Source organism: Meles meles, chromosome 3, assembly GCF_922984935.1.
Source record: "Meles meles chromosome 3, mMelMel3.1 paternal haplotype, whole genome shotgun sequence".
Classification (NCBI taxonomy): domain Eukaryota; kingdom Metazoa; phylum Chordata; class Mammalia; order Carnivora; family Mustelidae; genus Meles; species Meles meles.
This window is the reverse complement of record NC_060068.1, coordinates 75,193,534-75,215,260: the sequence shown is the minus strand read 5'-3', so window position 1 is coordinate 75,215,260 and position 21,727 is coordinate 75,193,534. Positions and strand designations below refer to the sequence as shown.

General features: G+C 36.6%; 1 protein-coding gene across 5 annotated transcripts in view; it reads left to right on the top strand.

Annotated features, from left to right (window-relative positions):
* XRCC4 (X-ray repair cross complementing 4) overlaps positions 1 to 21,727 on the top strand; it is a 275,028-nt gene that overhangs the window by 160,637 nt on the left and 92,664 nt on the right. For all 5 annotated transcript variants that reach the window (XM_045999510.1, XM_045999511.1, XM_045999513.1 and 2 more), the window contains exon 7: positions 21,378 to 21,525. In XM_045999510.1, the coding sequence (XP_045855466.1) occupies positions 21,378 to 21,525 (148 nt within the window). The remainder of the gene's footprint in view (positions 1 to 21,377; positions 21,526 to 21,727) is intronic.

Here is a 21,727-nt window from a genome sequence, read left to right as displayed (position 1 = left end):
AACTGTTTTAGCTATTTAAAAGCTGTAGCAATAATCTGGGGAAGGGATTATGGAAATACTGTGGATGCAGAGAGTTACTGGAGAGCTTAAGCCATTTAGGGAGTGCTGATTGAATGTGCAACATGAAGTTTGGGAAGGCATCAAAAATGATTCCCAGTTTGGCTTTTGGCAAGTTATGGGGTAGTGGCCTTATAAAGGCTTTGTCATGAGATTGCACATTACTAAGACATCATGCTGTAAATGAGAAGTTAAGACATTGCCAACAGTGATTGCTAAGAGTGATTCTGAAGCTTGCCAAACAGGCTTCATATAGAAAATCTAATGTAAAGGGTGTACCTTTATAATAAGCTGTAATAAATTTCCCCATGTTACTGTCTGTCAAATCAGTGCTTAAAATTATTTCCCTGTTGTTTGTCTAGTTTTGAGTATTAAGGCAAAAGCATATGTAATTATTTATCTTGGAATAAAAACTTTACAAGATTTTTATTTTATTTTTATTTTTTATTTTTTAAATTTTATTTATTTATTTGACAGACAGAGATCACAAGTAGACAGAGAGGCAGGCAGAGAAAGAGGAAGGGAAGCAGGCTCCCTGCTGAGCAGAGAGCCTGATGCGGGGCTTGATCCCAGGACCCTGGGATCACGACATGAGCCGAAGGCAGAGGCTTTAACCCACTGAGCCACCCAGGCGCCCCCTTTACAGGATTTTTATTGAAAAATAAAAAAAATCTATAAACAAAAAATCCTTAAGTTGCCCATTAAAAATAAAGGTGTAATGTAAAGAAAAATGTGGATGTTTGGAAATGAAATTTCTGGAAAAAAAAAAACTTTGTCACTTGGGCAAGACATTTTTTTTTATTTAATTTTTTTAAATTAACGTATAATGTACTATTTGCCCCAGGGGCACAGGACTGTAAATCATCAAGCTTACAGTCTTCACACACTCACCATAGCACATACCTTCCCCAATGTCCATAACCCAACCACCTCTTCATATCACCTCCCCCCGGCAACCCTCAGTTTGTTTTGTGAGATTAGGAGTCTCTTATGGTTTGTCTCCCTCCTGATCCGATCTTGTTTCATTTTTTCCTTCCCTACCCACGAAACTCCCCAGTCTGCCTCTCAAATTCCTCATATCAGGGAGATCATATGATAATTGTCTTTCTCTGACTGACTTATTTCACTCAGGATAATACCTTCTAGTTCCATCCATGTCATTGCAAATGGCAAGATTTCATTTCTTTTAATGGCTGCATAGTATTCCATCATAGATATATACCACATCTTCTTTATCCATTCATCTGTTGATGGACATCTAGGTTCTTTCCATAGTTTGACTATTGTGGACATTGCTGCTATAAACATTGGGGTTCACGTGCCCCTTCAGATCACTACATTTGTATCTTTAGGATAAATACCCAGTAGTGCGATTGCTGGGTCATAGTGTAGCTCTATCTTCAACTTTTTGAGGAACCTCCATACTGTTTTCCAGAGTGGCTGCACCAGCTTGCATTCCCAACAGTGTAGGAGCGTTCCTCTTTCTCCACATCCTTGCCAGCCTGACATGTTAATTTTAGCCATTCTGACTGGTGTGAGATGGTATCTCATTGTGATTTTGATTTGTATTTCCCTGATGGTGAGTGATGTGGAGCACTTTTTCATGTGTCTGTTGGCCATCTGGATGTCTTCTTTGCAGAAATGTCTGTTCACGCCCTCTGCCCATTTCTTGATTGGATTCTTTGTTCTTTGGGTGTTGAGTTTGATAAGTTCTTTATAGATTTTGGATACTAGCCCTTTATCTGACATGTCATTTGCGAATATCTTCTCCCATTCTGTCAGTTGTCTTTTGTTTTTGTTAACTGTTTCCTTTGCTGTGCAAAAGCTTTTGATCTTGATGAAGTCCCAATAGTTCATTTTTGCCCTTGCTTCCCTTGCCTTTGGCGATGTTTCTACGAAGAAGTTGCTGCGGCTAAGGTCGAAGAGGTTGCTGCCTGTGTTCTCCTCAAGAATTGTGATGGATTCCTTTCTCACATTGAGGTCTTTCATCCCTTTTGAGTCTGTTTTTGTGTATGGTGTAAGGAAATGGTCTAATTTCATTTTTCTGTATGTGGCTGTCCAATTTTCCCAACACCATTTGTTGAAGAGACAGTCTTTTTTCCAATGGACATTCTTTTCTGCTTTGTCAAAGATTAGTTGACCATAGAGTTGAGGGTCTATTTCTGGGCTTTCTGTTCTGTCCCATTGATGTATGTGTCTGTTTTTGTGCCAGTACCATACTGTCTCAATGATGACAGCTTTGTAATAGAGCTTGAAGTCTGGAATTGTGATGCCACCAACTTTGGCTTTCTTTTTCAACATTTCTCTGACTATTCGGTATCTTTTCTAGTTCCATATAAATTTGAGGATTATTTGTTCCATTTCTTTGAAAAAAATTGATGGTGTTTTGATAGATACTGCATTAAACATGTAGATTGCTTTAGGTAGCAGAGACATTTTCACAATATTTATTCTTCCAATCCATGAGTATGGAATATTTTTCCATTTCTTTGTGTCTTCCTCAATTTCTTTCATGTGTACTTTATAGTTTCTGAGTACAGATCCTTTGCCTCTTTGGTTAGGTTTATTCCTAGGTATCTTACAGTTTTGGGTGCAATTATAAATGGGATTGACTCCTTAATTTCTCTTTCTTCTGACTTATTGTTGGTGTATAAAAATGCAACTAATTTCTGTGCATTGATTTTATATCCTGACACTTAACTGAATTCCTGTGCAAGTTCTAGCAGATTTGGAGTGGAGTCTTTTGGGTTTTCCACGTGAAGTGTCATACCATCCGCAAAGAGTGATAGTTTAACTACTTCTTTGCCAATTTGGATGCCTTTTATTTCTTTTTGTTGTCTGATTGCTGAGGCTAGGACTTCTATTACTGTGTTGAATAGCAGTGGTGATAATGGACATCCCTGTCATGTTTCTGACCTTAGCGGAAAAGCTCTCAGTTTTTCTCCATTGAGAATATTACTCGCTGTGGGTTTTTCATAGATGGCTTTGATGATATTGAGGTATGTATCCTCCATCCCTACCCTGTGAAGAGTTTTGATCAAGAAAGGATGTTGTATTTTGTCAAATGCTTTTTCAGCATCTATTTGAGAGTATCATAGGGTTCTTGTTCTTTCTTTTATTAATGTGTTGTATCACATTGATTGATTTGCGGATGTTGAACCAACCTTGCAACACTGGAATAAATACCACTTGGTCGTGGTGAATAATCCTTTTAATGTACTGTTGGATCCTACTGACTAATATTTTGGTGAGGATTTTCACATTTGTATTCATCAAGGATATTGATCTCTAATTCTCTTTTTTGTTGGGGTCTTCTTTGGTTTTGGGGTCAAGATAATGCTGGCCTCATAAAATGAGTTTGGAAGTTTTCCTTCCACTTCAATTTTTTGGAACAGTTTCAGGAGAATAGGTATTAATTCTTTGTTAAATGTCTGGTAGAGAGGTGCCTGGGTGGCTCAGTGGGTTAAGCCTCTGACTTTGGCTCAGATCATGATCTCAGGGTCCTGGAATTGAGCCCTACATCCTGCTCTCTGCACAGCAGGGATTCTGCTCCTCCCCACCCCCCTGCTGCCTGCCTCTCTGCCTACTTGTGATCTCTCTGTCTGTCAAATAAACAAATAGAAAATCTTAAAAAAAAATAAAATAAATGTTTGGTAGAATATCCCTGGAAGACGGCTGGCCCTGGGCTCTTGTTTGTTGGAAGATTTTTGATGACTGCTTCAGTCTCCTTACTGGTTATGGGTCTGTTCAGCTTTTCTATTTCTTCCTGGTTCAGTTTTGGTAGTTTATACCTCTCTAGGAATACGTCCAATTCTTCCACATTGTCAAATTTGCTGGCGTATTGTTGCTTATATATGTTCTTAAAATTGTTTGTATTTCTTTGGTATTGGTGGTTGTGATCTCTCCTCTTTCATTCATGATTTTATTAATTTGGGTCCTTTTTCTTTTCTTTTTTGATGAGTTTGGCCAGGGGTTTATCAATCTTATTAATTCTTTCAAAGAACTAGCTCCCAGTTTTGTTGATTTATTCTACTGTTCTTTTGGTTTCTGTTTAATTGATTTCTGCTCTGATCTTTATGATTTCTCTTCTCCTGCTGGGTTTAGGCTTTCTTGGCTGTTCTTTCTCCAGCTCCTTTAGGTGTAGGGTTACGTTGTGTATTTGAGACCTTTCTTGTTTCTTCAGAAAGGCTTGTATCGCTATATATTTTCCTCTTAGGACTGCCTTTGCTGTGTCCCACAGATTTTGTACCATTGTGTTTTCATTATCATGTTCCCATCTGTTCCCATGAATTTTTTCAATTCTTCTTTAATTTCTTGGTTAACCCATTCATTCTTTAGTAGGATGCTCTTTAGCCTCCATGTATTTGAGTTCTTTCCTACTTTCCTCTTGTGATTGAGTTCTAGCTTCAGAGCATTGTGATCTGAAAATATGCAGAGAATGATCCCAATCTTTTGGTACCAGTTGAGGCCTGATTTGTGACCCAGGATGTGATCTATTCTGGGGAGTGTTCCATGTGCACTAGAGAAGAATGTGTATTCTGTTGCTTTGGGATGGAATGTTCTGATTATCTGTGATTTCCATCTGATCCTTGTGCCAATTAAGGCCTTTATTTCCTTGATCTTTTGAATGGATGATCTGTCCATTTCATGGGGGGGGGTGTTAAAAGTCCCCTACTGTTATTGTATTATTGTTGATGTGTTTCTTTGATTTTGTTATTAATTCGCTTATATAATTGGCTGCTCCCATGTTAGGGGTATACATATTTAAAATTGTTAGAGCTTCTTGTTGCACAGACCCTTTAAGTATGATATAGTGTCCTTACTCATCTCTTATTATAGTCTTTGGCTTAAAATCTAATTTATCTGATATAAGGATTGCCACCCCAGCTTTCTTTTTGTTGTCCATTAGCATGGTAAATTGTTTCCCGCCCCCACCCCCACTTTAAATCTGGAGGTGTCTTTGTGTCTAAAATGAGTTTTTTGTAGACAGCATATGAATGGGTTTGGGTTTTTTTTTTTTAAAGATGTTATTTATTTATTTGACAGACAGAGATCACAAGCAGGCAAAGAGGCAGGCAGAGAAAGAGAGAGGGAAGCAGGCTCCCCTCTGATCAGAGAGCCTAATGTGGGGCTCAATCCCAAGACCCTGAGATCATGACCTGAGCTGAAGGCAAAGACTTTAATCCACTGAGCCACCCAGGTGCTTCTGGGTTTTGGTTTTTTATCCATTCTGATCCCCTGTGCCTTTTGATTGGGGAATTTAGCCCATTTACATTCAGGGTAACTATTGAAAGATATGAATTTTGTGCCATTTTATTCCCGTAAGATGACTGTTACTGTATATTGTCTCTGTTCCTTTCTGGTCTGTTACTTTTAGACTCTGTCTTTGCTTAGAGGACCCATTTCAATATTTCCTGTAGGACTGGCTTGGTGTTTACAAATTCTTTTAGTTTTTGTTTATCCTGGAAGCTTTTTAATCTCTCCTATTTTCAATGATAGACTAGCTGGATATACCATTCTTGGCTACATATTTTTCTCATTTAGTGCTCTGAATATATCATGCCAGTTCTTTCTGGCCTGCCAGGTCTCCGTGGATAAGTCTGCTGCCAATCTAATATTTTTTACCATTGCATGTTACAGACTTCTTGTCCCAGGCTGCTTTCAGGATTTTCTTTTTGTCACTGAGTCTTGTAGATTTTACTATTAGATGATGGGGTGTGGATCTATTCTTACTGATTTTGAGGCGGGTTCTCTGAGCCTCCTGGATTTTGATCCTTGTTCCCTTTTCACATTAGGGAAATTCTCTACTATAAATCGCTCCAATATACCTTTTGCCCCCCTCTCTCTTTCTTCTTCTTCTGGAATCCCAATTCTAATATTGTTTCATCTTATGGTATCACTTGTCTCTTGAATTCTCCCCTCATGTTCCAGTGGTTGGTTGTCTCTTTTTCTCAGCTTCTTTATTCTCCATCATTTGGTGTTCTATCTCACTAATTCTCTCTTCTGCCTCATTTATCCTAACAGTAAGAGCCTCCATTTTTTTATTGCACCGCATTAATAGCTTTTTTGATTTCAACTTGGTTAGATTTTAGTTCTTTTATTTCTCCAGAAAGGGCTTTTTTTCTCCAGACAGGGTTTCTCTAATATCTTCCATGCCTTTTTGTGCCCAGGTAGCACCTTGAGAATCGTCATTCTGAACTCTAGATCTGACATTTTACTAATGTCTGTATTGATTAGGTAGGTCCCTAGCCTTCGGTACTGCCTCTTGTTCTTTTTTTTTGTGGTGAATTTTTCCGCCTTGTCATTATATCCAGATTAGAATATACAAATGAAAGAATAAAATACTAAAAGTTTGGCAATGACCCCAGAAAAATGTACACAAACCAATTCAGAAGAGACCCCAAATCGAGGGGGAAAGAAAGGGGGTAAAAAGAAAATTTTTTAAAAATTTTAATTAAAAAAATATATATATTAGACTGTAGAGTAGAACAGAGCCACCCACTTGATTTGGGGTGTATTTTGGTCTCTTCGAAGAAACTACCAACTACCTCCCAAAATTTTAAAGAAAGAAAAACTTATATATATACAAAAATAAGGGTAAACACGATGAAGGGATAGAATATGACTGTAAAGATGAAAATTTTTAAACAGTTCTAAAAAAGGAATTGATAAGTTGGTTGGAAAAAGAAATAAAAAGGAATTTGGTGCAGGGAATTTGGTCAGGCCATAGACTAGAACCCTGTGCTAGATTTAGGGTATATTTTGATCTATTAGAAGAAATTGCATCCCAGAATTTTTTAGAGGAAAAAACCCTATGTGTACACAAAAAATAATGTTAGATACAATGAACGATAAAATATGACTATAATAATGAAGGTTTTAAAAAATTCTTTTTATAGAAAGGTATTGTTAAGATAAACTAGTTAAAAAACTTGAAGAGAGGAAAGAGGATAAGTTAAAAAAATAGAATAAGAAAGAAATAAAATTTAAAAAATTTAATTAACTTGCAGGACTAATGAATCATGGGGAGAAAGCCACTAATTCCACTTTGCTTTCCCCTCTTCCTGCTGTTCTGCTTGATCAGTGAACTTGATCTTGGCTGGATGTTCTTGCTGATATTCTGGGGGAGAGACCCGATGTAGTGATTCTCAAATGTCTTTGACCTAGGCGGAATTGCGCCGCCCTTGCCAGAGGCCAGGCTAAACAATCTGCTTGGGTTCACTCTCTAGAGCTTTTGTTCCCCGATTGCTTTCTGTAGAGCTCTTGAGGACTGGAATGAAATGGAGGCTTCCCAGTCTCCAGCCTGGAGGAGCCGATGGCTCGAGGCCCTACTCCTCAGTGGGCCCTTGGAGAAAAGCACTCAATCACTCCCATCTCCCTGGTCCCTGGCCACACTTCAAGCTCACCCGGCCTGTGACCGAGCGTTTCTTTCTCTGGCACATAGCCCCGTTCGGAGTCTCCAAACCCAGCTGATTCCTGCTATGGTGCTCTTTTGGTGGAGGAAGGTGGGTCTCCCTGGATCTGCCACTTGTGGGGTCCCTGTTCAAAGAGTTGTGGTCCAGCTGTGCCACAGATCACAGTTTAAGGTAACCCCGAGCTGAGAGCTCACTTCTCCACTCCGTCTCTGTAGTCAGCTTCCCCATTCTGATACCTGCGAGCTCTGCCACACTCCGGCACCCCCAATCCTTCTGTCACCCTGCAGATCCTGAGACCACACCGTCCCCTCGAGGACTTCACCCCCGCTTAGGCTCGGGAGTGATGTCCCTCAGTGGAGAAGACTTCTAAAAGTTCGGATTTTGTGCTCCATTGTTCCACCGCTTGCCGGGAGCCGGCTCCTTCCCCTGCTATCTTCCAGTAGCTTCAGGTTCACTTCTCCACATGTCCTACCATTCAGAAAGTGGTTGATTTTCTGTTTCTAGAATTGCTACTCTTCTTCTGTTCGATCTCCTGTTGGGTTTATAGGTGTTCGGAATGGTTTGATAACTATCTAGCTGAACTCCTATGATCTGATGTTATCTCGGTCTGCTACTCCTCCGCCATCTTGACTCTCCTCTCTTGGGCAAGACATTTAATCTATTACTAACTTAGTAGAAGTGGCTAAAATGGCCTTAGAGTGCATTTAGTTTTTCTTCTCAAATTCAGATAATACAAGATAATAATTTTTAGAAAGGATAATGAATTATAGAATCAGGGCTCTTTGTTTGAGTCTCTTTGATGTCCAATGTGTACATTAGGTTTAGGTGTACAGCATAGTGATTTGACAAGTTTATACACTATGCTATGCTCACCACTAGTGTAGCTATCATCTGTTCCCATACATTCTTTTACAGTATCATTGATTATATTCCTTGCACTGTACTTTTTATTCTTGTGACTTATTCATTCCTTAACTGGAAGCCTGTATCTTCCTCTCCCCTTCACTCATTTTGCCTAACTCCCACCCACCTCCCCTCTGGCAAGTCTTCTCTGTATCTAGGTTTGATTCTGCCTTTTCTTTGTTTATTGATTTGTTGTTGTTGTTGTTGTTGTTTAGATTCCACTTATGAGTGGAATTCTGTGGTATTTGTCTTTCTCTGTCTGAGTTACTTCACTTAGCATAACATCCTTCAGGTCCATCCATGTTGTCCCAAGTGGTACCAATTCATCCTTTTTCATGGCTGTGTAATAATTCTGTTACACACATACACACACATACCCCACATTTTCCTTATTCATTTGTCTGTAGATGGACTCTTAGGTTACTTCCATATATTGGCTGTTGGAGATAATGCTGCAATAAACATAAGGATACATGTATCTTTTATAATTAATGCTTTCATTTTCTTTGGGTGAATACCCAGCAGTGGAATTATTAGATTGTATGGAGTTTCTATTTTCATTTTTTTGAAGAGGCTCTATATTGTTTTCCACAGTGGCTACACCACCTTACATTCCCACTAGCAGTTCGCAAAAGTTCCTTTTTCTCCACATTCATGCTGATACTTGCTATTTCTTGGAATTTGATTTTAGCCATTCTAACAGGTATGAGGTGATACCTCATTGTGGTTTTGATTTGCATTTCCCTGATGATAAATGATGTTGAGCATCTTTTCATGTGTCTTTTGGCCATCTTTATGTCCTTGGGAAATGTCTGTTCAGGTCTTCTGCCCATTTTTAAATTAGATTGTTTGGGGTTTTTTGGTGTTGAGTTGTGTAAGTTGTTTATATATTTTGGATATTAACCCCTTTATTGGATATATAATTTGTGAATATTTTCTGCTGTTCAATAGGTTGCCTTTGTTTTATTGATCGTTTCCTTTGCTGTGCAAAAGCTTTTTATGTTGTTTTAGTCCAAATAGTCTAGTTTTGCTTTTGTTTTCCTAGCCTTAGAAGATGTATATAGAAAAATGTTGCTACAACTGATGTCAGAGAAATTACTGCCTGTGTTCTCCTCTAGGATTTTTGTGCTTTCAGATCTCACATCTAGGTCTTTAATCTATTTTGAGTTTATTTTTCTGTATGGTGTTAAAAAGTAGTCCAGTTTCATTCTTCTACATGTAGCTATCGAGTTTTCTTTGCACCATTTATTTCAGGGCATTTTTCTTTTACCAAAAGTAACTGTTTGGTCTCACTTCTCCACACCTAATTTTATAGATTACAATAAAAACTCTCACAGAATTGCTTATAGTCATTTTGTCAGGGATTAATGGTAACATGTAGGATCTTTCTGCAGTATTTTATTAACTCAGTATAAGCATTAACTTAGTTATTTGACTGTTTGGCAGGGGATTTTTTTTTCAATCTCTAGTTAAAGTATTGCTTAATCACGTTTGGTTTGAAGGCTAGTTGGGACCCATCTAGCAGCATGGATCTTTTTGAAAATCTTTGCACAGTTTTCAAGGGAGGCCTCTGAAATTTAGCCTCATATTTGCCTTTTTACAGAACCACTATGAACTGGCTAAATTATATCACAAAGGTGTTAACTTTATTATAAAGGAATTTAAGGAAGTGCAAATAGATACTTTTTCTTAATGTATCAAAAATATTCTAGAATTTCCTACGATTGAACAGATATTGGCAAAATGAAGTAGAGAAGTACATCAGGTCACATAAACTCAGTCAAATCCTTCTTATCCCTATTAATCTTTAAAGTGAGGGTCTGTGATTTAGAGTAGTGATTCTTATCTACCCATTTTACCATTTAATTATACAACATTTCATTTTTGCCACTCTCATCCTATTCTTATTTTGACTTGCTAGTTAAACTAGTTGTCTTGTCCTAGTTCTAATCAGTTAACCCAGAGTCACTGTAGATAATATGCTGGTAATACATTGTTTAAGACAAAGCAAACTGAAAGATTTCTTATATTATTTCTGTAAAACAGGTTTATATTTCATTCGTTGTCTTATTTTTTTCAAAATTCTTACTAGTTCAAGGAAATCCTAAACTCTGTAAAAAGTCTAGATTTTATTAAAAGTTGGCCCAAGTAAAAAAAAAAATTGAAAATTTCAAAACCTTTCAATCTCTATGAAGAAAATGCCAAAAAATGCCATCCATTGATGGAAAACCATACCTGACTCATGTACAACAATGAAAGCTTTATGTTGAGTCCAAACATTTCATGACATAGGTCACAGGCAGAGGCCGCTTTACAAAGCTGGTGAAAGCTGAAAAATTGTAGTTTTGTTTTCTGAAGACTCATTAACCATTAAAATTGCTTTCCAGTGTTTGTTATTTTTAACTACAAAATGATATAAATTGAAGGCTAATGTTGTTCTTTCATAAACTGCTTTTCCTCACTGATATTTTTCTTTTCTTAATGTTAACTAGCAGCAGCAAGCATAGCTAATCAGTGGTATAGGGTTTTACATAGATTTGAAATAATTTTTAAGAAGTTTTTTGTTAACATTGTTAGTATTTAAGCATTTGTATGAATCAACTAATATTTATTGATGGGTTACAATGTGTTTAGAGATCAAACTAGTCTGTCTTGTACCAATACTGAATAAGACTTGGGCAGCCCCTGCCTTCATGGAGCTTATAAATATTAAATAAATTATTACAGTATGATGAAATCTAAGGATGTTGTGGGGCTATATAAAGGACTATTAAATAGGTCATAGTGTGGTTTCGATTTAGAAATGCTATTTGAGGGCCATCTGGGTGGCTTAGTCTGTTAAGCGTCTGCCTTCAGCTCAAGTCGTGATCCCAGGGTCTGGGATTGAGCCCCGTGTCAGGCTCCCTGCTCAAGTGGGGAGCCTTTTTCTCCCTCTGTTTCTGCTCCTCCCCACCAACTCGTGTGCTCGCTCTCTCGCTTTGCTCTCTCTCTCAAATAAATTTTAAAAAATCTTTAAAAAGAAAAGAAGTGCTGTTTGAGTTCACTCCTAAGGATCCTAATATGTAATTTTAAAACGCAGTCTTTTCTTGTCAGTTCACTCAGAGTGAGCTGGCCTTTTAATTTTCTCTTTTGGGAAATCTTCAGAGCCACCCAATACTGATGATTATCCTTTCAAAAGAAATATCCTTATGAAGAAAAATAAGATAAGAAATCAAATTATAATTAGTACTTAATGAAAGGAAATATTGAAGCTTCACAGGTTGACTTGGAAAAAAATAAAAGGTTCGACATTTGCACCTACTTTAGAACTTTCGAATTAGTTCCTTTATAATTGCTTATGTGACTTATGATTTTCTTGCAAATAGTAGTGTCCTTCTGCTCTACTCAGCTATAAACTTATTGAATACCTGTGGTGGTGTCTTCCGGGTAGTCCTTGACTCATAGAAAACAATTAATATGTGTTAAATAAGTGAAGGAATGAATGAATAAATCCTGAAAATTTGAAGAATTGAATTCATTTGGTATTAAATTTTTTAAAAGTATTTTTAAAAAAATCACATTGCTTTGTAGGTGCAGAATAATACTTAATATGTTCAAATTAATTTTTCTTAAATGCTGTGAATACTTTAAAGTCTGTATTTTATCTTTAGTGGTCCACCCTGCCTCTGACATTGAGAGTATTGGATTTCCAAAGATGACCTCTTAAGTTACCCTAATGTCAGTAGGTATTTGTCATTAAGTCTCACTTCCAGCTGTGCTGGCTAAAAGAGGAGCCTCACTTTTGGCAAAGTATATGTATATGTGAATACACACACACACACACACACACACACACACACACTCTCTCTCTCTCTCTCTCTCTCTCTCTCTCTCTCTCTCTGGTAAGTGTTTAGTGTGATGCTAATGATCAGTTTACTTGGTGATTGCTGATTAATAAGTTAAACCATTGACCTTTTGTGCAAGGTGGTCATCATTTATTCAGATTAGATTGTGAAAACTGGGTAGCAGCTGATTACAGATTTGAAAAAGGTCTCTTTGATGAACGGGGAGGGAAAATAATGTTTGCTTGTTTGCTCAGATTAGAAATTTCCTACCTCCAGATAGCCCACTTTAAGATACTGCTCACGAAGTATGGTGTGACCTACCTTATCTTAGCTTTTTTCTTTTTTTCTTCTTCAGCTTATCTTTATAGCTGTCAGTAAGACAAACTACAGAACATGAAGGAGCCCAAGTCATTGGTTTGTTGTTTTCCCTGGTGAAAGAAATCGTTGGGTTTTTTTCTTTGAATTTTTGGATTTACTTAGGGTAGCATCTTAAGGTTTGCATTTTGGGTTTTCCTCTCTATATTTTATATCTTTTGAAATAAAAAAGAATGACATTGAACATAAACACTTCCTAAGACACTTGTGAAATTAATAAATGAATAAAACAGTGAAAAACAGCCATGGCAGATGGGCTACTATACATTCATAACACATAATAGTTCCATGAAAGTTGAGTTATTTTGAGTTTAGAAAACCATGAATTCATCTCACTTGGAGTTTTTTGGGTTTTTTTTTAGTTGTTTTACTTTTATGTCTCTGTTAAGCTGTAGATGATAGCCTGAAAGTTCTTCAAATTAATCTAAATTCATGGCAGCTTGATCTTTTATAGGGATACACATACTTTGTTAATAATATTTACATGCTGAAATCAAATATTTCTGACACCATAATTTATAAAACACTTTATCTCATTTAATCATGGCAGATATCATGGTTAAAATATGTTTCTCATCTTAGGAACTTAAATTCTGTAATATGTCCAGGGTAAATGGCAGAACTAGAGATCCAGACCCAGGTCTTCTGAGTCTTCTTTTCTCTACACCTCAGTTAGAGGGCCGTAAGTAAATAAGTTTTGATTAAAAAAAAATAAAATATACGTTTGAAAAAAGTTCAAGTCTTCCTATTTCTCATTGTAACACTATTGGGTTATATTACGGATATATCAAAGTATAGAGCATAGCTTCTAGCTGTAGGGTGTTCATAGTCCTTGGTCTAATTGAGGAAAAAAGAGATATACATAAAAAGAGAATAACAAAATGAGACTGTATACATGAAGTGAGTGGTTCAGACTGTAAGCCTTACAGAGATAGGAGAGATTGCTGTGGATTGGAACTACTGGGGATGACTGCAATGACTGAAGTGGGTCTTGTTGGAAGGGAGCACTTGGTTGAGCCAATAGTTACCAGGTAGTTTAACTCATGGGAGTTATGCAGATTGCTGGCAGTTTAGCCAACAGTGTCATTTTGTCTGGACATTGAGACATTGAGGGTACACAGGGAAGCCAGCACTGCCTCTCATGTCTGGAATACGACTGCCAAACTCCTACAGTTCTTCTGTCAGATGAGAAGAAGTGTGGCTTTCTGTGGAGCCACCTTTCACAATAACAAGGCTTGTGTAAAGATTCCCCATTTTCTTGATTTAGTGAACCTAATGAGAACTTGAAATTCATCCCACAGCTCTGCCCATCAGTGTTTCAGCTGTAGTGAAGTTCATTGGCAATAGTTTTTCTTCTCTTTTGTTTTCTTTAAAAAAAGAAAATTCTGGAAATGGTGAAAGACACATTGTCATGACAGAGACTGATACTAATAGTAAAAACCGAGAATTCTGGAGGTGAAATCTCAGGAAAAAAATAAAACCCAGTCAATACTGAAATCATAGTCTTCTGGCTAGATTTGAAAGGTTGCTAATTTATTAGCATAGTAAACATGCTAATTTATTTAGCATATCTCTGTCTCTTTTTCCCTCTCTCTCCTTCCTTGCTGCCCATTCTTATCCAGTCATTTTCTGTATCTTTCTCTCATGAATGCTATTCGAGCCAGGCCACACTACTTCTCATTATCCTTTGAACATTTGCCATTCTTTTCCAACTCTTTTCAGATTCTTCCTCATATGAAAAATGAGTATGTACAACTGGGTAATCTTAAGATGAATTGATTTTTTTTTCCTTAAAAATGGGATGTGGTACTTGAAAGTGAAAACTTTGGTTGTGCCCTTAAAAATATGCAAGGTTATAAATAATAAACAATTTGGAAGTCCCATGTTTGACTTCATAGATACAGATAGAGATATAGATTGATTTCAGATCCCTTCTGCTAAATATAAAATGGATTTGCTTGTTTGGAGACCCTGAATCATTTTTTCAATGGATCCGATATCAGAATAGAAATAAAGTATCCAGCATAAGACCAAATGAAATAAGACCAAACATTAGCACAAGTAAAGGTTAGAGGTAGGAGGGGTAGAAATTTGAGGACTGCTTGAGATGAGCAATTTAATACTTAGGTACCAGGTATGGGACTTGTGCCTCTTTTTCCTGTTTTCTGGCATTGAGGGGTGGAGAGGAAAGGATAGGGTGGAACCTTTTCCTTTTTATTAAAGTCTATGTAAATATTATCAAACTTTTTAAAAGGAATTTATGAATTAAGAGAATCTATTATTATACAATTTGCTACTATATGTATGTAATAAACTGAAAGAAAAAGTTTCCCACAGTACAAAGACAAACCAAAAAAGATATATTTAATTTAAACAGTAATTAGCTTATATGCTAGTCCTTTTTCCTCATAACAACTACAAAGAGGCTGCCCTATAATTGTGAAGAGAAAGGAATACAAATGGTACAGTGAGCTGACCTGAAATATTTGATTATACACAACTTTTAGGTTCTTTGTGGTAAATAATGGTAGATACCAAGAAGCTAGAATGAGGAGGATAATAATAACAAATTACCAGATTAGGGTTTCCCCCCACACAATTATCAAATTAATATTTACTACTAAGTAAGTACAAACTAATTCATAAATCTGTTCTGTAAACTTGAAGAAATTGGGGCGCCTGGGTGGCTCAGTGGATTAAGCCGCTGCCTTCGGCTCAGGTCATGATCTCAGGGTCCTGGGATCGAGCCCCGCATGGGGCTCTCTGCTCCGCAGGGAGCCTGCTTCCCCCTCTCTCTCTGTCTGCCTCTCTGCCTACTTGTGATCTCTCTCTCTGTCAAATAAATAAATAAAATCTTTAAAAAAAAAAAAAAAACTTGAAGAAATTCCAGCCGTCTGTCTTTTTAGGTAGCTCAGTCACATAAAAAGTTCACTTTTGGCAAATAAAAAGATTCCTGAGGCAGAAGTGATGATTCTTCCTGACATCAGGCCACCAATTTTCTGGAGTTCACGACTAGATACAAAATTTAGCACAAGGTATCATCTCCAAGATTAAACAGACCTCAGTGGATTATAGCCTGTTTGTAAAATGGTGGAGAGTATCTCTAAAATACTTTAGTCAATTTGTATATCTGGAATACAGTTAATTTCCACTTATGAGAGCCCATATGCAGTATTCATCATGCTTGTTTTCATGCCATGTGTTTACTAAGACACATTTTTGTCATTCACTATAGTAATTTATAAATTATCTATTATTCATTGATATATAAATAACAAAAGTGCTTTTAGTAGCCCCCTCAAGAGTATGGACTTTGGAGCACCTGGATGGCTCAGTGGGTTAAAGCCTCTGCCTTCGGCTCAGGTTAGGATCCCAGAGTCCTGGGATCGATCCCCGCATTGGGCTCTCTGCTCCGCGGGGAGCCTGCTTCCTCCTCTCTCTCTGCCTGCCTTTCTGACTACTTGTGATCTCTGTCTATCAAATAAATAAGTTAAAAAAAAAAAGTATGGGTGCCTGGGTGGCTCAGTGGGTTAAGCTGCTGCCTTCGGCTCAGGTCATGATCCCAGGGTCCTGGGATCGAGTCCCACGTTGGGCTCTCTGCTCAGCAGGGAGCCTGCTTCCCTCTCTCTGCCTGCCTCTCTGTCTACTTGTGATCTCTCTCTGTCAAATAAATAAATAAAATCTTTAAAAAAAAAAAAAGTATGGACTTTATTTTTAGAATCTCAACGATCTGCCCCTGGGCTGTGCATTTTTTAAAAAATTCTTTATGTAAGTTCAATTTAGTTAATACATAGTGTATTATTAGTTTCAGGGGTAGAATTTTGTGATTCATCAGTTGCATATAACACCCAGTTACCTTTCTTCATGCCCATCATCCAGTCACCCTGTTCCCCATTTATTTCCCCTCTAGCAACTGTCAGATTGTTTCCTAGAGTTAGAGTATCTTATGGTTTTTCTCCCTCTCTTTCATCTTATTTTATTTTTCCTTTTCTTCCCCCGTGTTCATCTGTTTTGTTTCTTAAATTCCACATATGAATGAGATCATATGCTAATTGTCTTTTCTAGTTGACTTATTTCACATAGCATAATACCCTCTAGTTCCATCCATGTTGTTACAAATAGCAAGATTTCAGTTGATGGCTGAGTAATATTCCTGTGTGTGTGTGTGTGTGTGTACTATATCTTCTTTATCCATTCATCTGTTGATGTGCATCTGAGCTCTTCCCATATCTTGGCTATTTTGGACTTTGCTTCTATAAACATTGGGGTGTACGTGCCCCTCTGAATTATGATTTTTGTATCCTTTGAATAAATACCAGTAGTGCAGTTGCTGGGTCATAGGTTAGTTCTATTTTTAACTTTTAGAGGGACCTCCGTACTGTTTTCCAGAGTGGTTGCACCAGCTTGCATTCCCACCAACAGTGTAAGAGGGTTCCTCTTTCTCTACATCCTTGCCAACATCTGTTGTTTCCTATGTTGTTAATTTTAACCATTCTGACTGGTGTGAGGTGGTATCTCATTGTGGTTTTGATATGTATTTTCCTGATGCCGAGTGATGTTGAGCAAAATTTTCATTTGTCTGTTGGCCATTTGTATGTTTTCTTTGGAGAAGTATCTGTTCATGTCTTCTGTCTCTTGACTGGATTATTTTTTCCTTGGGTGTTGAGTTTGATAAATTCTTATGGATTTTAGATACTAGCTCTTTCTCTGATAAGACATTTGCAAATATCTTCTCCCATTTTGTACATTGTCTTTTGATTTTGTTGATTGTTTCCTTTGCTGTGCAGAAGCTTTTTACCTGGGTGAAGTCCAAGTAGTTCATTTTTGCCTTTGTTTCCTTTGTCTTTGGAGATGTGTCTAGCAAGAAGTTTCTGCGGCTGAGGTCAAAGAGGTTGCTGCCTGTGTTCTCCTCAAGGATTTTGATGGATTCCTTTCTCACAATTAGACTTTTCATCCACTTTGAGTTTATTTTTGTGTATGGTATAAGAAAGTAGTCCAGTTTCATTCTTCTACATGTGGCTGTCCAATTTTCCTAACACCAGTTATTGAAGAGACTGTTTTTTTTTCCATTGGGTATTCTTTACTCCTTTGTCTAAGATTAGTTGAATATAAGCACTTGACAAAATACAGAATCCTTTATTGATAAAAACCCTCTATCATGTAGGGATGGAGGGAACATACCTCAACATTGTAAAAGCCATGTATGAAAGAACCACAGCAAACATCATCTTCAATGGATAAGACCTGAGATCTTTTCCCCTAAGGTCAGGAACATGACAGGGATGTTCATTCTTACCAGTGATGTTCAGTATAGTACTGGAAGTTCTAACCTCAGCAATCAAATAAAAAGAAGTAAAAGGCATCCAAATCGGCAAAGAACAAGTCAAACTTTCAGTCTTTGCAGATGACATGATACTCTATATAGAAAGCCCAGGGGTGCCTGGGTGTCTCAGTGGTTAAAGCCTCTGCCTTCGGCTCAGGTCATGATCCCAGGGTCCTGGGATCGAGCCCCACATCGGGCTCTCTGCTCCGCAGGGAGCCTGCTTCCTCTTCTCTCTCTGCCTGCCTTTCTGCCTACCTGTGATTTCTCTCTGTCAAATAAATAAAATATATATAAAAAAGAAAAAAAGAAAAAAAAGAAAGCCCAAAAGACTCCACTAAAATATTGCCAGAACTGGTAACAGGAGTTCAGCAAAGTCACAGGATATAAAATCAATATACAGAAGTCAGTTGCATTTCTGTAGACTAGTAATGAAGCAGAAGAAAGGGAAATAAAGGGATTGATTTCCATTTATAATTATGCCAAAAGCCATAAGATTCCTAGAAGTAAACCTAACCAAAGAGGAAAAGGATCTCTGAAAACTATAGAACCACTTGTGAAAGAAATTGAGGAAGACACAAAGAAATGGAAAAACATTCCATGCTCATGGATTAGAAGAACAAATATTGTTAAAATGTCTGTGTTAACTGAACATAATAAAAAAATGTCTATGCTATCCAGACAATCTACACATTCATTGCAATCCCTATCGAAATATCATTTTGATAGCATTTTTCACAGAGCTGGAACAAACAATCCTAAATTTTGTATGGAACTAGAAAAGACTCCAAATAGCCAAAGGAATGTAAAAAGGGAGATCAAAGCTGGAGGCATCACAATTCTGGACTTAAAACTGTGATCATCAAGACAGTATGGTACTGGCACAAAAACAGACACATAAATCAATGGAACAGAATAGAGAACCCATAAAGGATCTTCAGCTTAATGGGTTGTGCATTTTTGAGTAGGTGCTAGCAGCTACTAGGTGAGCTAGGTTCTCACCCTGACAAACAACATACTTTTAATTGCATTGTATTTTAATGTAAATTCTAAACCTTATAAGAAATAGTATAACCATATTCCATATAAAACATGTTTTTGGGTATTATGGGTATTAATATATTTGGCCAATATATTAAGTCATTATTCGGAGTTTTGAAATGAATGGTAGGACTTTTTGATAATTTCATTTTTTAAAATTTTACCTTAACATTTTAATTTAAATAAATTTAACATTGTTGCCTCCTAGATGTCCAACATATCATTAAATGCATTTTTTTTTTTTGAAATGTCTTCTAACTCTGACATTCTTGCGAGCTTTGTTAATAGACAGGCCTGTATTTTGTTAATTGCTTATGTAACTGAGTAAATCCTGGGTGAGAGCAGACTGGGGAAAAAGATCAGGAAACCAGAGTTATTTTCCATAGTCATCTCATGGCTTAATAAAATTAGGGAAGTTGTTCAGCTTTAATGTGTTCAGAGAAACACCCTTTATTATCTATCCTCCTCTACTCCTAAAATAGTAATAGCTAGTAAAATAATTTATGAAAAATGTGGTAGAACTTATGTGCCTTAATGTCTTAAATAGCTTTGGAAAGTAAAATATCCTTTGATCAGTATTGAGTTAATATTTGATCAAGGAATACTTTATCCACTAAGGAGACTTATTTTTTAGTTGTTATATGATAAAATATCAACTCAAAGCCTGTGTGATTTGGTCGTCACTTAACCTCTCTAAAGCCTTGGTTTCTTCATAAGTAAAATGAAGGTAATAATAGTAATAAAATAATATAATAAAATAATATGTATAAAACTCATAGCAAAATGTCTACCACATATGTTCTCAAAAATAGTAGCCATTTTAAGGGGGAGAGGGGAAGGCACCCAAAGAAGACTTTGAAGAGAGTGATCAGCAGTGTCCAAGTGACCTCCAGTCACCCAGAAGCATGGGCTGAAGCAAGTGAGAATTCAAAATACAGGCTTAACTTCTAAGATATGGTGTATGTGTGCCTGATAAACCACTCATTCTGCAGAATTGCACACTAAAAATAATAGAGCCTGTGGGGGAAAGAAATAAGGTTTAGGCAGACCACTCAAAATCTGTGCAGCTTTACATTGTTGTTGTCAGTTCTCTAGTTACAATCCTAATGAAAGTATTAACTCCAGTAACTCCTAGCAACATTTGCACCCAACATCACAGTCAGCTAACCATTTGCATCACGTTTCCTCTCAGTTGGAGTAGATGGCAGTTACTGAATGCACTTGATTCTAATAATTTCATGAACATGAAACATCTGATTCAAGCTACAGGGAGAAATGTATTCACATCTTTCTGTAACAGAAAGCTTAACTGTTGAAAAGTATAGGGTTCTTGACTCTACTAAACCAACCCCTATTTGTGCTAAAGGAATTGACTTGTACAGAATTTTTGCCACTCATTTCCAGCTTTTTAGGACTTCATACATTGTTAAGGCTTTCTCATTAATTGGGATGAAAGCTTGCCCCCGATCACCTTCAAATGTTAACATGCCAGACAAAACTCATATGAACCAGCAAGACATCCAAAGTCCAAATTATATTGATATTGTTCATTGTTTACCAATGGCAAAGGAGGTCTTTATATAACTGTATAAATATATAAATATATATAATAACATATATAATTAAATACATATATAAAAATATATAAATATATAATACATCTATAATAAAATAAATACATATATAAAAAATAAAAACAAATTTATATATGTATACTATGTATTAGATGAATGAATTCTGAATTCTTCTTAAGCACTTTGGAACTAAGTTGTTTATAGAGAATAAAAGAAATATAAATAAAACATGTTTCTCTTGTTGCTTCTGTTTCATGTATATCAAACACTTTTAGGGGTAGTTTAATGACTTAGTCATAGTAGAGACATCTGTTAGTGTTTTCTTAGATTTTTCCTATGCTTATTCTCTGCAGTTGGCTGAAAAGTCTATGAAATTATCTCCGGATCACTAGCAGAAGTCCCCATTCCTATTAAAAGTTACTGTTTAGTATCAATTTGATTTATCCTATTCCTATAACAGCATTCCCCTTCCCCCCCCAACAAACACCTTTCAGAGGTGCCTCTAAGGCATTTCTATCTAATTCTAGCATTGAAAGATCAGACTGTGCCTTTGATGTATTTGGGAGGGTTTTGCGCAAGATAGGCAGAGACCATTTTGAACAAATTATTCCATGTGTATAATATACTTTATGTTTTATATTGGTGTTAAAGTATTGTAATCTAACTGGTCTACTTTGCCAAATGTTCATGAATTTTTAAAAAAACAGTTATGCTATATTTTAAGAGTGTCACTTCATATCAGTGCAGCAAGTTCTTATGTACAAATTACATTTATTATATATATAATATTATATATATAATATATACACTTTATATATATATGATATATATTATATATATATACACTGATTATGTCATTTTATTTTAGCTGCTTTAAGAGGAGATGATTCCCTTGTTTCAAGTCCTGATGTTACGGATATTGCACCAAGTAGAAAGAGGCGGCAGCGGATGCAGAAGAATCTTGGGACAGAACCTAAAATGGCTTCTCAGGTACCTGGGCCTCAAGAAGAGGAGAAGTAAGTCATTTTATTTTTTGCCAAATGATGAAATATCTTTTTAAAAAATCCAATATCTGATCTCAAAAATTATATTTTTATTTCTAAGTTTACTTAAGGCTAGTTTTAAAGAATAAAAATTGTGACTTGGAAAGTATAAAATGTTCAGATCAATATATTTTCTCTGGTATTTGGTTAGTTCCTATTAACATTTAAAGCAGAA